The sequence below is a fragment of the Archocentrus centrarchus genome, chromosome 14 (genome assembly GCF_007364275.1).
Source record: "Archocentrus centrarchus isolate MPI-CPG fArcCen1 chromosome 14, fArcCen1, whole genome shotgun sequence".
Lineage (NCBI taxonomy): Eukaryota > Metazoa > Chordata > Actinopteri > Cichliformes > Cichlidae > Archocentrus > Archocentrus centrarchus.
The window spans coordinates 3,979,879-3,999,837 of record NC_044359.1 but is presented as its reverse complement, the minus strand read 5'-3'; the positions used below and the strand labels follow the sequence as shown (position 1 = coordinate 3,999,837).

At 45.9% G+C, this 19,959-nt stretch overlaps 1 protein-coding gene across 1 annotated transcript; it reads right to left on the bottom strand.

The window, feature by feature from the left end:
* Nucleotides 1-13,088: 13,088 nt before the first annotated feature.
* On the bottom strand, nt 13,089-19,959 carry LOC115791517 (uncharacterized). The gene is made up of 2 exons (XM_030745602.1): nt 19,890-19,959; nt 13,089-14,331 (listed from the first exon to the last, which is right to left on the bottom strand). Exon 2 carries the CDS (start codon nt 14,304-14,306, stop codon nt 13,392-13,394), a length of 915 nt encoding a protein of 304 aa, XP_030601462.1. The 5' UTR covers nt 14,307-14,331; nt 19,890-19,959; the 3' UTR covers nt 13,089-13,391.

Genomic DNA, 19,959 nt, shown 5'->3' with positions numbered 1-19,959 from the left:
TTTGTTCTAGGCGTGAGCACCAAACCCCCCAGACTGAAAAGCCGCTCCACAGGAGCACTTAATGGGGTTTGAGTGTTATACTTCAAGAAAATGTTTTTTATGTTTGAAAACTGATGCAAAACCTGAAGGTCATAGGCTGACATTAGGTAGTCCATGACTTCCTTTTCTGCAGAGTAAGTCTCCTCTGGCTCTGCCTCAAAAGTGAAGAAATCCATCTCACCTTGGGTGGTAGATGTGGTGGGCACACTGGCAGGGCTCTGTGCTGCAGGAGCAGTTGTGCAGCACTCTGCTGTCAGCAGCTCTTTTACTTGCTCCCTCCTACCTGCGTCTCTCAGCCATCGGAGTTTGAATTTTGGACAACTGACAGCTGCGAGAAGGGCATCTTTGTGGTCCAGCACACTGGCAAAACGAGTTTGGATAGCCTGAAAAATATAATTGATGTTTATTCCTAAAACGCCTAGTATTTATGTCACTGAACAAAAAAAATGCCTAATGTGGGATCAATATTGTGGATTTAATTTTGTTTTAGGTTACTCACTGACATTTGTATTTGTTTTAATCTGCTTTGCAATGATAATGAATGTTCTGCTCCATGTTTATGAATAGTGTCATGCATGAAATTTTAACTAGCTTAAAGAAGGAACATACCTGCACTATGGCATGTGGAAGGCCTGCAGTCATCCTGGAGAGGGTATCTTTCACAGCCAGGGTCTTCTGCATCAGAACTTCAAGTGTGGGTAGTAAAGTCCCATAAGGGCATTCACCTTGTAAAATGTCTAGTGCTACAGTCAGAGGCTTCATGATGGTGCAGTACTCATGCAGGAACTGGTACTCTCTGTCTTTGAAGCAGTTAACCCCCAGCTTGGTGCACAGAGTATTCAGCTCACTCATGGGGATTTCTGCAATTCTATATACAGCCTCAAAAAAGGAATTCCACCTTGTGGATGTTGGTACCAGGAGTTTTCTTTTGTTGACTTCCTCCACTGCTTCTGATGCAAGGGCAGATCTACTTGATTTGGTCCAAAGAGCAGTGCATTTTGCTATGCTGCTCCTATACACAGCCTTGCTCTCTGGATGGGAAGTTAAATATTTCTCCACATCACTTGTGGAAATGATGTTGATGGTGTGTGAAGCACACCTGTGGTGCTGGGGAAGAATCAGCTGACCATCATCACTTTCATTCTCAGCTGAGAGGATTTCTGACAGATCTAAAAATGTGACATCATCATCTGTGGGGATGGATGCTTCCTCCTCCATCTCATCATCGTACTCTGTGGCAGGCTGATAAACTTTAAATGCCTTCACGAAGTTGGATCCATTATCAGTCACTGTTGCAACTACTTTGTTGAGTAATCCATATGAAGAGTGAATGTTTTCGATTTCTGCACCAATAACATCATACGTGTGTCGACCGCGAATTCTCCTACATGCCAATGCAGCCTTGTTGCGCTCTAATGTGGATCTACTGATCCAGTGGACCGTTACTCCCATATAGCTTCTGTTGTTAGCAGTCCAGATACCCGCTGTAGTTGACACAAAGTCGACCTCTTTCAGCGCAGCCTTCAGCTTTCTCTCCATCTCTGCATACTCCTTCTCCAGGTAAGAAGAAAAAGCTGCTCTGTGAGGCAGCTCGGCACTGATGGTAGTAGGGATCTTGTTTATTATGGCACGAAACGAGGGTGAGTCAACTGTGTTTAAGGGTAGCATTTCTTCCACTACATACTGGCCAACCAATTTCTTCAGCTCTCCCCCACTTACTGGTTTTGGACCAAAGTCCAGCCTTTGTTGTTTGGCAGCTGGGGGGCCTCCTGTAGTCACAGCTGTCTGCATCACACTAGCTGGTACTTGCTCCAGAAATTTGACTGTGCCGTGTTGTGACTCCAAGTGCTTCTTCAAATTAGACGTCGTGTTTTTAAAGCAGGATAGCAGTTTGACACCAGCACAGAGTGTACAACGAACCTTGATATTGTTGTCTTTGACTGACACAAACACAAAATAATGCCTGTATCTCCAACTAAAAAATGCGCATTCCTCTCCTTCCGCCATTGTTTGTGATTTAACTGTCCCATAAGCCAGACGTCACTCACTGAGACAAGAAGGAAAATGACAACAAAAGTAACGCACAGTTACTTGAATAAGTAACTTTAATCTGATTACTGGACAGAAAATAGTAACGCGTTAGATTCCTCATTACTGGGAAAAAGTAGTCAGATTAGAGTAACGCGTTACCGCCATCACTGGTTGTGTGAAACATCATTTCCCCTCAGAACCAGTTTTTATTTACAATAACTGAAACATACATGATGCTAAATTTACCTTCACACTATGAAAACTGTCAGGAAGTCTCCAGCATTTATGATCCCTCGTAACTTCTTAAGTACAGAAGCTGAAAAACATTTAAGCTCTGTTACAAACACAGAACAATTTATTTTTACTCCAAGTTTCACAATCTAAAGCCAGAATATATTTCTTTCAGATGTCTGTAGGTTCTCAGTCATTCAGGTCTTAGTAGCCTCTGGAGCTTGAAAAAAGGGCGAGTGGACTTCTTTTTGTTTCCCAAAGACGTTTCACTTCTCATCCAAAAGGCTTCTTCACTTCTAAAACCAAATGGTGGAGAGACCCAGGTATTTAAACCCCAGTGGGTGTAGGCCTCTGGAGGTGGTTGTCACCCTCTACTCTTCATGTGCATAATCACATGCGCAAAGGATCAGATCAGGATCAGAATCTTTGTCATTGTACACACAAGTTGCACAACGAAATTTAAAATGCATTCCTTTTCTAGGTGCCTCAGACGATAAATAATAAAAATATGATTAATAAAATACAATACACAATAATAAATGAACAGAAAAATCTAGCCCCGATACACACACCAACGCACACACACACTCAGCGCTACCACCCCACATCACTCTCCATTTAACCACACAGAGTTCAGTTCACTGAAGGCGTGAAAAGAGGCGTGAGTCATTAAAATCAGTGGTTTTGGGTGAAACCAGTTTTGACTTCACTCCTCACTATCAAGCGGGGGAAGGTTGGTGACGTAATCCATCTCCTCTGGTCAGTGATGGTTTACTTTTTTCAGACTGTTTTTCTAAAGACACGTTTGTTCTTCTGTTGAAAACAATATGATGGGTTATATCACAGTTTCATCAGTTTAATGTCTGTGACACAGAGGAACAGAAACAAGCTTTGGTTCCTAAAGGTTTTATCAGTTTTCTGATAATTCTGGTAATTAATTTTGATTAAACTTTCAAAGGTCATGTGACCATGTGGTATAGGTGACTGCTACAAACAGGTTCTAACATCTGAAAGGTCTCCTCTTTACCCACACTGCAGGTTCAAATGTTTGCTTAATTAAGAGCATAAGAGGAGTATTCATTTTTCATTTCATTTTTTTTAACCAAAAATCCATCCTTTATTGTTGTTTACAGATGCATATATATTTATTTTCTGTGTGTATATTTTTGGGGTTCTTTCTTTTCTTTGTGTGACTTTTTTTTAAAGCCTGTCATGTCTGGCAGATCTTGCAAGCAGAACTGTGATCTCTTTCAAGATGAGCTCTATAGGTTCTCAATAGGCTCTTCTTGTTGATGTTTGACCCTTTATATTATTGATTTTAGTTATTTTTAACTGAGAAACGAGCTACACTGCTGCCTGTTTGTACGCTGATCCCTCTGAAGATGGTGGAAGCTGTGACATCACAACAGCTCCACCATCTTCTTACCAGAGTACCAGCAAAATCCAGCAGCAGTTTACCGGTTTAGTTTGGAGTCTTGAACTTGTCAGTGGTTTAAAATAATATATTTGACATGAATGTTCAGGAGAGAAGATCCACATCCAGGACACACAGGCAGGTGTCAGCAACAAACAGGAAATCTGAGGAAACAGGAAGGAATTCCCAAGAAACCAAAATCCAAAGAGAAAACAGGAATCCATAAAAGGTGAAAACAACAGGTGAAACTAAGGAGGGCGGGGCAAACACAAACAAAGACAGGAAGTAAAAACCAACACATCAGAAAACAAAATAAAACAGGAAGTGATGAAAGGCCAATGAACTGATACTAAAATATGAAGAGACAAAAAGACGAAATCCATCCATCCATCCATCCATCCATTTTCTTCCGCTTATCCGGAGCCGGGTCGCGGGGGCAGGAGCCTAAGCAGAGAAGCCCAGGCTTCCCTCTCCCCAGCCACCTCCTTTAGCTCATCCGGGGGGACCCCAAGACGTTCCCAGGCCAGCCGAGAGATATAATCTCTCCAGCGTGTCCTGGGTCTGCCGCGGGGCCTCCTCCCGGTGGGACATGCCCGGAACACCTCACCCAAGAGGCGGCCAGGAGGCATCCTAATCAGATGCCCGAGCCACCTCAACTGGCTCCTTTCGATGTGGAGGAGCAGCGGCTCTACTCTGAGCCCCTCCCGGATAGCTGCACTCCTCACCTTATCTCTAAGGGAGAGACCAGCCACCCTTCGAAGGAAACTCATTTCTGCCGCTTGTATTCGCGATCTTATTCTTTCGGTCACTACCCAAAGCTCGTGACCATAGGTGAGGGTAGGAACGTAGATCGACCAGTAAATCGAGAGCTTCGCTTTTACACTAAGCTCCCTCTTCACCACGACAGACCGGTGCAGCGTCCGCATTACTGCAGAAGCAGCCCCGATCCGTCTGTCGATCTCCCGCTCCCTTCTCCCATCACTCGTGAACAAGACCCCGAGATACTTGAACTCCTCCACTTGGGGCAAGAACTCGTTCCTGAGCCGGAGAGGGTACTCCACCCTTTTCCGGCTGAGGACCATGGCCTCAGACTTAGAGGTGCTGATTCTCATGCCGGCCGCTTCACACTCGGCTGCGAACCGTTCCACTGCGAGCTGGAGGCCACCCCCTGATGAAGCCAACAGGACCGCATCATCTGCAAAAAGAAGAGATGAGCCTTCCGCCACCTGGCTACGCCTAGAAATTCTGTCCATAAAAGTTATGAACAGAATCGGTGACAAAGGGCAGCCCTGGCGGAGTCCAACACCCACAGGAAATGAATCCGACTTATTACCGGCTATACGGACCAAGCTCTCACTGCGGTTGTACAAAGACTGAATGGCCCGCAACAATGGGCCAGACACTCCATACTCCCGCAGGACCTCCCAGAGGATACCCCGAGGGACACAGTCGAATGCCTTCTCCAAGTCCACAAAGCACATGTAGACTGGTTGGGCAAACTCCCATGCGCACTCGAATATCCTTGAGAGGATAAAGAGCTGGTCCAGCGTTCCGCGACCAGGGCGAAAACCGCATTGTTCCTTCTGGATCTGAGGTTCGACTAACAGACGGACCCTCCTTTCCAGCACCCTGGCATAGACCTTACCCGGGAGGCTGAGGAGTGTGAGCCCTCGAAAGTTGGAGCACACCCTCCGGTCTCCCTTCTTAAAGATGGGGACCACGACCCCAGTCTGCCAATCCAGTGGCACTGCCCCAGATCTCCACGCGATATTGCAGAGGCGTGTCAACCAAGACAGCCCTGCAACATCCAGAGCCTTCAGGAACTCAGGGCGAATCTCGTCCACCCCAGGGGCCTTGCCACCAAGGAGTTGTTTAACTGCCTCAGTGACCTCACCCCCAGTGATGGCCAGGTCATCCCCCTCGTCCCCAGACTCTGCTTCCACTACAGAAGGCGTGTCAGTGGGATTCAGGAGGTCCTCGAAGTATTCCTTCCATCGCCCGACTATAGCCTCAGTTGAGGTCAGCAGCACCCCACCCGCACTATAAACCGTGTGAGTGGAGCACTGCTTTCCCCTCCTGAGTCGCCTGACGGTTTGCCAGAATCGCTTCGATGCCGTCCAAAAGTCTTGTTCCATAGCCTCACCGAACTCCTCCCACACCCGAGTTTTTGCGTCGGCCACTGCCCGAGCTGCGTTCCGCTTGGCCTGTCGATACCTGTCAGCTGCTCCGGATTCCCACAGGCTAACCAAGCCCGATAGGACTCTTTCTTCAGCTTGATGGCTCCCTTCACCTCCAGTGACCACCATCTGGTTCGGGGGTTACCACCACGACAGGCACCAACCACCTTGCAGCCACAGCTCTGAGCAGCAGCCTCAACAATGGAGGTGCGGAACATGGTCCATTCGGACTCAATGTCCTCAGCCTCCCTCGGAATGCTGTCGAAGTTCTGCCGGAGGTGGGAGTTGAAGATCTCCCGGACTGGGGCTTCTGCCAGGCGTTCCCAGCACACCCTCACAATACGTTTAGGTGTGCCAGGTCTGTCCAGCATCTTCCCCCGCCACCTGATCCAACTCACCACCAGGTGGTGATCAGTTGACAGCTCAGCTCCTCTCTTCACCCGAGTGTCCAAAACATACGGCCGCAGATCTGATGATACGATTACAAAATCGATCATCGACCTGCGACCTAGGGTGTCCTGGTGCCATGTGCACTTATGGACATCCTTATGTTCGAACATGGTGTGTGTTATGGACAAACTGTGGTTTGCACAGAAGTCCAATAACAAAACACCATTCGGGTTCAGATCGGCCAGGCCGTTCCTCCCAATCACGCCCCTCCAGGTCTCACTGTCATTGCCCACGTGAGCGTTGAAGTCTCCCAGCAAGACTATGGGGTCACCAGATGGAGCACTCTCCAGCACCCCGCCCAGTGACTCCAAAAAGGGTGGGTACTCTGAACTGTCATTCGGCGCATAAGCGCAAACAACAGTCAGGACCCGTTCCCCGGCCCGAAGGCGCAGGGAAACTACCCTCTCGTCCACCGGTGAAAACTCCGACGTACAGGCAGCAAGCTGGAGGGATACAAGAATACCCACCCCAGCTTGCCGCCTCTCACCGAGGGCAACTCCAGACTGGAACAGAGTCCAGCCCTTCTCCAGGAGACTGGTTCCAGAGCCCAGGCCATGCGTTGAGGTGAGCCCAACTATATCTAGCTGGTATCTCTCAACCTCACGCACTAGCTCAGGCTCCTTCCCCACCAGAGAGGTGACATTCCATGTCCCAATAGCCAGTCTTGATAGCCGGGTATCGGTCCGCCAGGGCCTCCGCCCTCGGCCACCGCCCGACACACACTGCACCCGACCCCTATGGCACCTCCTGCGGGTGGTGGGCCTACAGGAGGGCGGGCCCATGTAACCTCTTTGGGCTGCGCCCGGCCGAGCACCACGGGCTAATGCCCGGCCACCAGACGCTCTCCCTCAAGCTCCCTCCCCAGGCCTGGCTCCAGGGTGGGGCCCCGGTAACCCTATCCTGGGCAGGGTAAACTGTTCCCTTGCTTTTATAGACATAGGGGTCTTCTGAACCGCTCTTTGTCTGGACCCTCACCCAGGACCAATTTGCCATGGGAGACCCTACCAGGGGGACAAGCCCCCGGGCAACAGCTCCTGGGATCACTGGGACACACAAACCCCTCCACCACGATAAGGTGGCGATTCACGGAGGAGACGAAATCCAAGACTAAAAAAGATGGCAAAGAGAGAAGATACAGGAAATGGAGAAACCAGGATATTTCAGGGTTTATGATCCACCAAAATCTTCTCTCTTGCTCTCAGTGGAGATGGACGCCTTTTTTTTGCTCTCCCCAGCCTTCCTTATCTACCCTGCTTGCTGCTTTGCTATGCTTTAGAGCCTCTCTTCACACATTTTCCGAACTGGAAATTAAATTTATGGATCTGGTCAGTTGGTCTCTCAACGCTATTTGATCAAATTTTCACCACGAGGAGATAGGGGAAAGGAGAACCCTCTTTCCTCTTGTCCAACCGACATACCCGGCTGGCAACTTTATAGATTCCTGGGGGAAGATAATGTGCCTGGCTGTACTGTCGATTGAGGATGTGGAGGACGCATATATATTTGGCTTATTGGTACCAGGATTTCTCCTGATTGGACTTGGGGATACCTGGCTTATCGTGAAATTCGGGAAGTCTGCTGAGCCGTTCGGGCCTTGGTAAGGCTGCCTGTGAGGGGATGCAGAGCAGTACAAACTCAAACTCAGACTCAGTATATCTGGAGCTGAATCAGCTTGGTGAGGGAGGAACCAAGAAAATTCGGATGATTGGACATTCACCATTCAGACTGTAAGGCAGTCAGCAAATTAATCAGTGACAGCCTGTACCAAAACAATTATGATTATCTGTAATTTGGCTTCCCGATGGCCTTGAACAGCCGGCAATCTCATTTTGTTCTCCTGGAAGTTTTGTAAACAGATGCTCTACTCCAGTGACGTGCGGTGAGGGTCGTGTCTGGTGAGGCACTGACGTCATCACATCAGATTTACAAACATATAGCTTATTCACCATTTGATTGGCAACAGTTGTTTTGTTTAACATTAACATAGTCTGAAGCAAACCTTTTAGCTCCGGTGTTGGTCTTCCTTTAATTATTATCTTCTGCTTCGATTGAAAGTCCAGTTTAGAAAATTCTTTCAGTTGAGTTATGTAATCTTCCATGTTGAACATAAGGCCAAGCAACAGGAAAAACTAACTGGCCTTGCTAACTGTTTATGGTAGCTTGCCGCCGAGGAGTCGTAGAGTCCCTGGGATCACCAGCGCCCCCTACCATGAGGCACGAGAACTGCGTGCCTCACCCAGTGTCTCTTCGCAGCAGTTTCATGATCGCTCAACACAAGAATGCATTACACACACATACAGTTGTTAATGAAAAAAACAAAAAAAAAACTGTGCATTATATACACCAGCTAAAATATAGAAATTTAGTTCATATAGTAAAAGTGTTAGAACATTTTAATAGCCACATGCAAAGGGAAAGTAATCCGGTCTCACTGCATAGCATGCCAGCACAGTTAGTAGTCATTGGCAATGACTATACTGAGCCGCACCACGGATTGCGCAATCCGTGGTGCGGCTCGCCGGGCTGGTGCCTCACCGTTCGTCTCTTAGTATTTGACCGGCAAATGCGAAAATTCAGCGATTTTGAAAAAACTAATCTAAAAATGGTGTAGTTAAATGGAAAAGAACTTTAAAATACAAATCACTGAATGAATATAACCATTTAATTTATTTTTTAATTTTATATTTCCACGATAACAGGTGAGGCCGTGCCTCACCTGCCTCCCCTGACTGCACGTCACTGCTCTACTCCCCCCACACCACCCCATCTCCTTCTGACCTCTGTGAACTGATATCCCCAGACCAAGCTGCTGATGAACATTGCACCTCTTATCAGGAACTGTTAGCTGAGGGGGGAGCTGGGTCAGCTCCACAGTAACCCGAACCCACTCGCTTCCGCTGGCTCCCTTCACCGCCGACCCTCCCCACCCTAGTGCTCCCATGCAGTATATGTGCTCACACTATGCTATGCAGAGGTTTTTTTTAACCTCATATATTGCCCTGGTACGGGGCAAAGTATGAAATGCTTTTTTTCTCCTCACTTACCCCATTGTGTTTGTAATGTTTCCATCTTTTTTAAAATCGGCAACGCCTTGATGGCTGGACCATTCTTCTTTCCAAAACATCTCCAGTTCAGTCAGGATTGATGGTTTCCGAGCATGGACAGCTTTAAATCCCACCACAGATGTTCGATAATATTCAGGTCTGGGACTGAGATGGCCGTTCCAGAACGTTGGACTTGTTCCTCTGCATGAATGCCTCAGTAGATTCTGAGCAGTGTTTAGGGTCGTTGTCTTGGTGAAGTATCCAGCCCCGGCGCAACTTCAACTTTGTCACTGATTCTTGAACATTGTTCTCAAGAATCTGCTGATATTGACTGGAATCCATGCGACCCTCAACTTTAACAAGATTCCCAGTACCTGCACTGGCCCCACAGCCCCACAGCATGATGGGACCACCACCAAATGTTACTGTGGGTACCAAGTGTCTGTCTTGGAATGCTGTGTTCTTTTTCTGCCGTGCATACCGCCCCTTGTTATGTCCAAATAACTCAATCTTAGTTTCATCAGTCCACAGCACCTTATTCCAAAATGAAGCTGGCTTCTCCAAATGTGCTTTAGCAGACCTCAGACACTCTGTTTGTGGTGTGTGTGCAGAAAAGGCTTCTTCTGCATTACTCTCCCATACAGCCTTGTGCAAAGTGTGCTGAATAGTTGAATGATGCACAGTGACACCATCTGCAGCAAGATGATGTTGTAGGTCTTTGGAGCTGCTCTGTGGGTTGACTGTGACTGTTCTCACCATCCTTCGCCTCTGCCTATCTGAGGTTTTTCTTGGCCTGCCACTTCGGGCCTTAACTAGAACTGTGCCTCTGCTCTTCCATTTCCTCACTATGTTCCTCACAGTGGAAACTGACAGCTGAAATCTCTGACAGAGCTTTTTGGATCCTTCCCCTAAACCATGATGTTGGACAATCTTTGTTTTGAGAGTTGTTTTGAGGCTCCCATGTTGCCACTCTTCAGAGAAGGTCTTTTTTAACCTGATATATTGCTCTGTACAGGACAAAGTATGAGATGCCTTTTTTCTCCTCACTTACCCCATTGTGTTTGCTATGTTTCCATCTGCAAGGCCGCAGACACTTATCTCCCTTGTTTGTTTGATTTTTTTTTGTCCTTTCTTGGATGGGTGTTCTTAATTTCATTGTATGTTTGACATATAATGACAATAAATTCTTCTGACTCTGAAAATTTGCCATAAAAGCTTTAAATGAGTAGTGATTTTGTGTTGTGGATAAACTACTTTGTTGTGTTGAGAGTTGTGTCAGACTTTTCTAGTCCGTGATAATCCCAAATTATCCTGCAAGTTTAAATGAAACCTGACAAATTAAATCAGATTTTGTGTCTTTCATATTCATAAACACAGACATGTTTGCTGGACACAGTTTATTATGTCATAAAGCCTTCAAAGAAAACACCAGATTTCCCAGCTCCTAAATACATCACGTGCAGCACCAAAGGTCTCCTCTGTCATGATCTGTGCTTCATATTTTACTCTCCATTGAAGCCAGAGGTGCACAGCGGAGCTCTGGATGCTGCTACAGTGTATACAGAATGAGTCCTGCAGCCTCACTGAGTGCTATTGAAAAGGAGGCCATAGCTTTAGCATTAGCCTTACAACATGTCACAGTGAGCCTCAGGTCCTGTCCTGTATCATCTTCTCTGACACCAGCCATTTGATTTCTGACTCAAATGCAAAAGAGCAGCCAGTGCTGGTCATGTGCTGGTCCTCAGGATTTCAATAGTGACATTTGTTTTGCGGAAAGTTTAGAAAAGCTCATGTAGCAGGTCTGAAGTGAAACTTCCTGTTTCCATAAACTGCTTTGTGGTTGGAGGAAGGAGAGGAGCTGATTTTCCTGCTGAGGTGGGTTTATTCTCTCAGAAGAACCGTTTCAAATAAAAATGAATTCAGTACAGCAGCTTCATGTGAGCGGCTTCCACCTGCACACCTTTGCAGTGGAGATTATAATCAGCAAATAAATACACTCTAATAAAGGTCTTTACTCAACAAAAACATAACACTTAACATTAAAAACATCCAAAAGACTTTTTAGCACTTTTCCTGCATTTAAACACTGAACAGGAGCACTCACACTGACTCAGATCTCCTCAGCAGGACCTCTAGGACTGAAGGGAACAGCACCAAGCTACAGGAAGTGACATCCATGAAAGCCAAAGGTCACATGCTCCCCACTGATCGTTGCTATCTCCCCTGGGATGTGGGCCCCTGTGCGTCCCAGGGTATGTGGCCGGCTCTTGCCCTTTGGCCGTGGGAGCTCCGCCTAGGGTCTCCCTCCTTCCTGCTCTGGGGTGTGCGTGTGGATGTCATCGAGATGTGTGGCCGCAGGTCTCCTGACCTCCAGGTGGGCTGTGGATGTCCCTGGGTCTTTCCCCGTTTACTTCTAGATCCCGGGGTGGCATTGTTGCGGCTTCTCACCCTCATTACTGAGTATGTTTCATGACAGAGACACACACACACATAGATTAAAACAGAACACAACAGAACTGTGTGTGTGCGCGTGTATATGTGTGCCTGCATATGTGTGTGTGTGTAGGCATACATGCATGTGTATGTATATGTGTATATATGTATACCTAGGTCTGTCACCTTATTTCTTCTTTTTTCTTCCATTCTTTTTTCCCTCTCTCTCTTCCTCAAACTCTTTCCTTCCTGCCTGTCAGACCTGACAGTCATATTTTGTGGACAATGATCAAAATGAATGAATAAATAAAAGAAATGACAAACATTAACAAAAGTATCCTATAGAGAACTTATAGAGCGCTTCTTCTAGAAGCAAATATGTTTGGTACCACAATGCATTTGGATCATGATTCCATTTGCGAAACCTGGTACCTGGTTCTTCAGGTACCAGGCTGGCAGCATCTGTTACACCCTGAGAAGGGGAAAGGAAATCAATAAATACACTCGAACGCGATGCTTCTCCTTCAGCAGCTTCATTGAGAATATATAATTATTTTGAAGTATACACATAGATACAAAACATTAATATGGAACACTATAACAAAAGTACACATCAGTCAGTTCTAGGACAATATCACAAAATGATCTTCCTTCATCTGTCTTCACAGGTAAATAATGATTTCAACCAAGGTACAGTATAATTTCCCCGTCCTCCCTTGCAGGTGAACCCAAATATGACATAAATGCCCAAGCAAATTATTAAACACAAATTTAAATCATCAAACTCCAAAGTATTGAAAATAACACTTATATACACACATCAACAGACATTTTTCCTTATTCCTATTCTCTCTACAATAGTTGTTCAGTACAAACAGAACTAACACGCACATGCATCGCCATCACCGTATGCACACATTCTGGCGGCGCAGTGCACTATGCTAGCGGCAGCGTAGAGCACTTAGCTCAGCTAGCTAGCCAACAGTATGCTACAAGAAATGCAAAAGAAATAACACTTCAAAACGTCTTGAACAGGTAGTGAGTCAGTCTACAGAGAGTCAAACAAAACTCGGCACATATCTCCACAGCTTAGGAGCACAAACACTCATCACATACCTGAGAAGGGGAAAGGAAATCAATAAATACACTCGAACGCGATGCTTCTCCTTCAGCAGCTTCATTGAGAATGAAGCACCGCGGCCGGAGTGCCCCCCTCCTGCAGTGCAAGGTATGACTAAACGATCACATATCCCACACATTAACAAAAAGGCTCAACAAGTAGATCACCGATGGAAGAATGATAGGTTATATTCTTAACAATTCCCATGGAGATATTTACCTCAATTATGAACTTTGATTAATAATCAATAGAATAATAAAATCAACCTATCACACTCTCCCCTACAAAGTTAGATGTCGTCCCGACATCACAGCACTCATAAACCAAGGGTTCTTAAGTCATTATATCCTAGTTGGCTCAACCACGTGATCGGTGGGAGGGTACCGCCAATTAATCACCCAAATTTAGTGATCTGTTCTCTTCATTCATCATTTTCGGCACTGAATCTGTGTCTAGTATCCTTGCATACTTATAGGTTGGTAGGTCTGGAATGGATTGGTCCACAGTGTCACTGGTCGAATGTGTTGATATTGTATGGGCTGATGTTGGTAGAGCCTTTCATTTCCATATGCTGTACTATAGCATGTTGGAGTCCCAAGTTGATCATAGGTGAAGACTTTAGGGGCTCGTCTTTCCCTCCTTGGTGCACCATCTGTCTGTTCTTTTTCTCCTCCAGGTGGCTCTGGATGTTGGAATGCTGGAATTTCATCCACTGCTTTTTCAACTAAGCTCTCATCCCTGTCCTGATAGTTCTCTTCCTGTGGCACATTTTCCTGCTGTGTTTCAGGCTCATCTGTGTTTGCTATGAGCCTTCCTTCAATCAATTCATCATCACTCAAATTTTGTTTCTCCTGACCACTGTCCTGTTGTGTGTCTGCACGCTCAATCACTCCGTCTGCATGGGGCATTTGAGAGTGTATTACTGGTTTGTAACAGTACACCCATTCCTCTTCTTCATCTTCCTCTTTCTGATCTGCATTTTCTGTCTCTGTCTCCTTCACCCTTCTTTTCTCTTGCTTTGGTGGTGCTTTTGGCTCAGTTTCCAGAGGTAAGTAATCACACGGCAGCAACAAGTTGCGATGCATGGTTCTTGACCTTCCTCTTCCTTGCTCAGGCTTGACTTCATACACCGGGAGGCCTTCTGCAACCTGACGGATCACAACATGAATATCCTGTTCCCAGTGATTACGAAGCTTTCCAGTTCCTCCCCTAGGTGTCAGGTTTCGAACAAGGACTCGATCGCCAGGACATAGCACAGAGCTTCTTACTTTCCCATCATAATGTTTTTTACTTCTCTCTGCTGCCTTCTTTGCGTTCTCTCGTACTATTTCATGTGCCTCCTGCATTTCTTGTTTCCATTTCTCCATGTATGCTCGGTGGTCTGTTTTCCCTGTCCCAGTGGTGAGACCGAACAGGAGATCAATAGGTAACCTTGGGGACCTTCCGAACAGAAGGTAGAAAGGGGAAAAACCAGTTACCTCACATCGCGTGCAGTTATATGCATAGATCAACTTGTTCAGGGATTCTTTCCAGCTTGTTTTCTGCTGATCAGTAAGTGTCTTTAACATTTGTAATAGTGTTCGGTTGAAGCGTTCAACCTGCCCATTTCCTTGTGGGTGATAAGGTGTCGTTCGGGATCCTACTATGCCACAGTTCTTTTTCAACTGGGAAAAGAGTTGGTTCTCAAATTCGCCACCCTGATCATGGTGTATCCGTGCTGGCAGTCCAAACTTCAAGGCATAATCGTTAAATATACGATCAGCCACTGTTTTGGCAGACTTAGAGGTGGTGGCATAAGCCTGTGCAAAACGAGTAAAGTGATCAACGATTACCAAGATATACTCGTATCCACCTTTACATTTGTCCAAGTGAAGAAAATCTATTGACACCAGTTCAAATGGCTGTGTGGTAACAATACTTGTGAGAGGGGCCCTCATTTCTCTACATGGTGGTTTTTGTTTCAGGCAAGTACAGGTCTTTGTCACATAATGTTCAATGTCTTTTTGCATGTAAGGCCAAAAGAATCTATCCCTGACCAACGATGTTGTTCGATCAGTGCCTTGATGACCCATTTCATCATGCAATTCTCTCAGTACAGTGGTTTTATACTTCTCAGGTAGTACAAGCTGTGTCTTGTTTGTTGTCTTCCTGCAAAGAATGCCATTGTTATCAATATGAAGTTTTTCCCATTCACGCAGTAGGCACTTACTGTGGGTGCTTAATGCATTGAATTGTTGTCTTGATGGCCTTTCATTCCTTATTTTGCACTGCATTATTGGGCTAATGTTTTCATCATCCTGCTGTGCTTGCCTAATCTCTGCCACTGGGAATGGTTTGTGTGTCTCTTCACTGACTGCTGTACACTGGAGAGGGGAAAGCATTGCACAGACATTTGCTAAGTTAGATTCTTGTGTCTCAACAGCTTGGGTTATTGTTGCCACACAATCTGATCCCACTTCCTCTGTGCAGTGTTTGATCATTTCCTCTATTTTAACATTTATTCTTGACAGGCTATCAGCATCCACATTCTCTCTCCCTGGACGATATCGGATGGTGAAATGGAAATCTGCGAGCTCTGCCACCCATCTACATCCTGTTGCATTGAGCTTGGCACTTGACAGAATGTAGGTGAGAGGATTGTTGTCAGTGAACACTGTGAACGTAGGCGCATAATAGAGATAGTCTCTGAATTTCTCTGTGACTGCCCACTTTAGTGCAAGGAATTCCAATTTTCCCGAATGTAGGTGATAATTCCGTTCAGCTGCAGTCAATGTTCGGGAACCATAAGCTATTACACGGAGCTTATCATCCTGTTGCTGATAAAGAACTGCCCCGAGGCCCTGGTTTGAGGCATCGGTGTGGAGGATGAATGGTTTAGAGAAGTCTGGGAACCCGAGGATTGGTGGTTCAACCAAACAATCTATTAGACGTTCCAATATGCACTGGTGTTTTTCAGTCCACACAATTGGCTTATGGGATGGCACAGCTTTGCTCCTTCTTGTAGACTGTCTTGTGTTTGTCCTGTTTTGCGGCACATTATTGTCTTCTGCTGTGCCTTTCAGTAAGTCATAAAGGGGCCCTGCAATACGGGAGAAGTCCTGTATATACTGTCTATAGTAGCTTAACAAACCCATGACAGTCCGCAGCTCTCCCACATTGCTTGGCGCCTTATCTTTCAAAGCTCTTACTACTATGGTGTCACTTGGGTCGATTTTGCTACCTTCTGCTGAAACAATCCTTCCCAGGTAGCGAACCTCAGGTTTAAATAATTCGCACTTACTGGGTTTTAGCTTGACTCCATAATTCCTCAGCAGTTGGAGCACTTTCCTAACATGACTGACATGATCCTCAAATGAGTGACTGTACACTAGAGTGTCATCCAGGTATGGTACACAGATGTTGTCTCGCACCTCTTCCAGACACTCTTCCATGCAGCGTTGGAAAGCTGCAGGTGCATTCATTAGTCCGAATGGGATTCTTATCCATTCGTACAGGCCCCATGGTGTCACAAATGCAGTCAAAGGCCTGCTCTCTTCATCCATAAAGCCCTGATGGTAGGCCTTTCCCTGGTCTAACAAGGAGAACCACGAGTTGCCACCAAGACTGTCGAGGATGTCCTGCACTCGAGGAATTGGCTGTCTGTCAGGGTGAGTCTTTTTGTTGAGTTCTCGGTAGTCTATACAAAGACGTAAGCTACCATCTTTTTTTCTCACACAGACAACTGGTGAGGCATAAGATGAGTTGGACTTCTCTACCCATCCTTGTGCAATAAGGTTGTGCAGGTATTCTTTCATCTCCTTATACAGTGGCTTCGGTACTGACAGGTAAGTGCGTGCCACAGGATCCAAATCCTTGAGTGATATTTTCAGTTTCAGCTTTGCGATACGCCCAATGTCATCATCTGATTTAGAAAAGGAAGCGCATTCATCACGAAGCATCCCTTGTACCACCACTCTTTCAGGTTCACTCAGATGGCTCAGATCAATTGGTGGAACCCATGGAGTGTCAGGAACCCGCCCACTCTCTGCAGCCACGTGATTGACTAACACTGGGGGACACTGATTTGGTTTCTCTAAAATTGTAGCTGGATACACAGCTTGGACTTGCTGTAAGGTGCCCACAACAGTTTTTCCTGATAACTCAATGTCATGATCAGTGGGATTTTGCACATCGAGAGCAATGTAAGGAGGAACACCCTTTCTGAGTGTTATCAAAGTCTCACAAAACTCAAGCCCTTCAGCCCACTGAGGATTTATGTCAGGCTCAAAGAGAAGGGTAGTGTCTTTATTCAGTGGCTTGGTCTGCACCCTACAGTCAATCTGCACAGAGGTGTGTTTGGGTACAAGGATTTTCTCTTTTGACGTTCTCACCACATAGTCATGTGATCGGTCAGCAGTCACCAGATCAACGAAGGTAGTGACATTTTTCTCTCCAAGGCATGGGAAAGCCACTCTCAATGACTCATGCAGCTGCTCTGTTCTTGCGGTATCCATTTGCTCTACAGTACTGGTCTTCACTATTTGTTCAATGACATTAAAGCCTATAATGGGCTGTGGAAGGTTTTCACCTTTCATCACTAACATGGGAATAACAAGTTCTTTAGAGTTGGCTCCCTCAGCAGCCAAACTAAAATTGACTTCAATGAAACCCTTATAAGGCATGTTCTGTCCATTGGCAGCTGTGATTTTCAAGTCATCAGGTGCATCAAGTAACTCAGAGATGTCTTTTAATTTTTCATGTGGTAAATGTCTCTGTTTCCACTTTTCATCAACAATACACACTTGGGAGCCTGTATCCCATAACGCTTGAGTTCTGCAGTTTTGTATATAACATTCAACCATACACTGCTTCCCTACAAGAGCAACAAGACGGGATTGGCTATCCACCTTTATGGGGCGTACAGAACTTGTTTTTGGGTGAATGTGCTGGTTTACCTGAGGTTTTGGTTGTTTATTACAGTTTTTTCTGTGTTTTGGCCAATGTTCAGCTTGACAGATCTTAGAACAATAAATGCTTTTTTTACAGGCTGCACACCTTCTGAGTCTTTTGAGTTTCCCATGAACACCACAGTGGGAGCAAAGCTGTTGGGACATTACACTATTACTAGTTACTCCCTGTCCCGCGGGGGTAACCCTCTTCCGTTTAAAGGACCATCCCTGTCTTGTCTAGGGATTCTCACCCTGCAACCTGCGAGGAAGTGCTCGCTACTACCACATCTATAGCAGTGGGTGCAATATTCAGTTCCACTTTGCTGGCAGCCAACACACTTTCTGAGGCGTGCACGATTTAGAGTGGGATACTGGCGTTGTGGTGCAACTCTCGGCTGATTCTGAGCTGTATCACCTCTTTGTCCCGACCCTGCAGGAGACCAGTTTTGTGGCCAGTGCTGGAGCGGAGGAGGAGGAGGAGCACATTCTGGCACCATGGGTAAGGCAAAGTACTGTGTTTGTGCTGAATTGGGATGTTGGATTGCCTCTCTGATTTGTGCAACTTCAGCGCCCAAGTTTTTCAACAATGCCATATCAGAACGTATTTCTTTGAGTTCATTCAGCAGGTCGGACTGCGGTTTGATGTTGGTTTCAGGATTTTGGGTTTTTCCTTTTTTATCTGCAGGAGTGTCAGACTGGAGTGAGTGCACAGTGGTTGGCCGCCCCTGGGAAAGTGTTTTCTTTTTCTTTTGTCTCTCTGCTTCATTTGCACAGGCAACATTGAGTTTCTCAAGAAGCAGCTCATCACCAGTTGTTGCTTGTTGGAGGTATGGCTGCAGGTCACTTCTGATGTTGTCATTCTGCAAGCCTGTCAGAATTGTGTGGAGAAACATGCTTTGCACAAGGACAGGATCATATCTTAAACCAGATTCCTCTTCCTGTGAAGCAAATAGGATTTTTTGTCTCAAATCCAGAGCTCGAATTAAAAAGGTTTGTGGGGTTTCCTTACTACTCTGGACCTCTGATGTGAGCTGTTTGTACAGTTCTGTTGCACCTTTTTCTTGATAGTGGGACCTCAGAATCCTCCTCAAGGTAGGCAAGTTAAGGTTGGTTCTGCCCTCCAGATAACTGCGTAATTGTAAGCCTGGTGCTATTGACCTGATTACTGCATCAACTATTTCTATTTCAGGAACTCCTTTGCTGATGGCTTGTTCAATTTGGTGTGCTAGACTGGAGAAGGTAAGTTTGTCCTTTTGGCCTGGCTCACCAATCTGGCCAGCTATTCTGAATTCTCGGCCCCATGGTAATGATAGGCAGGGCTGGGGGACCTGTTTGGCATGGTTATCCTTCCCACTCACAGACTGTTTGGCTCCACTAATTGGATTTGTTTTTTCCAGTCGTGATAATGCTAAAGCCAACTGGAGTGTCTCTATCTCTCTTTTCAGTCGCTCTTCTTCTGAAGGCTGGGTGACCTGCTCTTGTGTCTCATTTGTCAGGTTAGCATCTGAGGTTATGTGTTCTAGTGCACTATTCTGAGTAGCCTGTTGCAACTCAGCGATTTTATCTTTCAAAACCAGGAACTCAGCCATACCTTGATCCTCAAGCTCGCCCAGCTCCTCTCTTTCTAAGTGCCTTATGACATATGAAATTAGGGAGGAGCGGCTTCTACCTGATACATTTTCAAGTTTTGAACCACCAATACACAGAAAATCACAAACTTCAATCAAAGTGTCCTTGTTCAATGTGTACAAAGCTCCAAAAACTTCTAATTTCAAGTCCTCCAACTCTGAAGAATCCATTTCAGTCTCTAGTTTTTGCAATGTATTAGTGTGATGCAGGACCTTCTCTTTGCAGAATAGACAGTGTAGCTCTCCTGGTACCAGTAGATGACCTCAGATTGCATGCGGATCCCTCTGCTCGATCGCGGAACCACCACACCGTATCTCTCAGCCCGTTTGTAGATGGAAGGGGTTGAATGATGACCAGGGCATCTATCTGGGACAGCGGACCCTCATCACATTCATCCCAGCGGTGCCTCCAAAATGTTACACCCTGAGAAGGGGAAAGGAAATCAATAAATACACTCGAACGC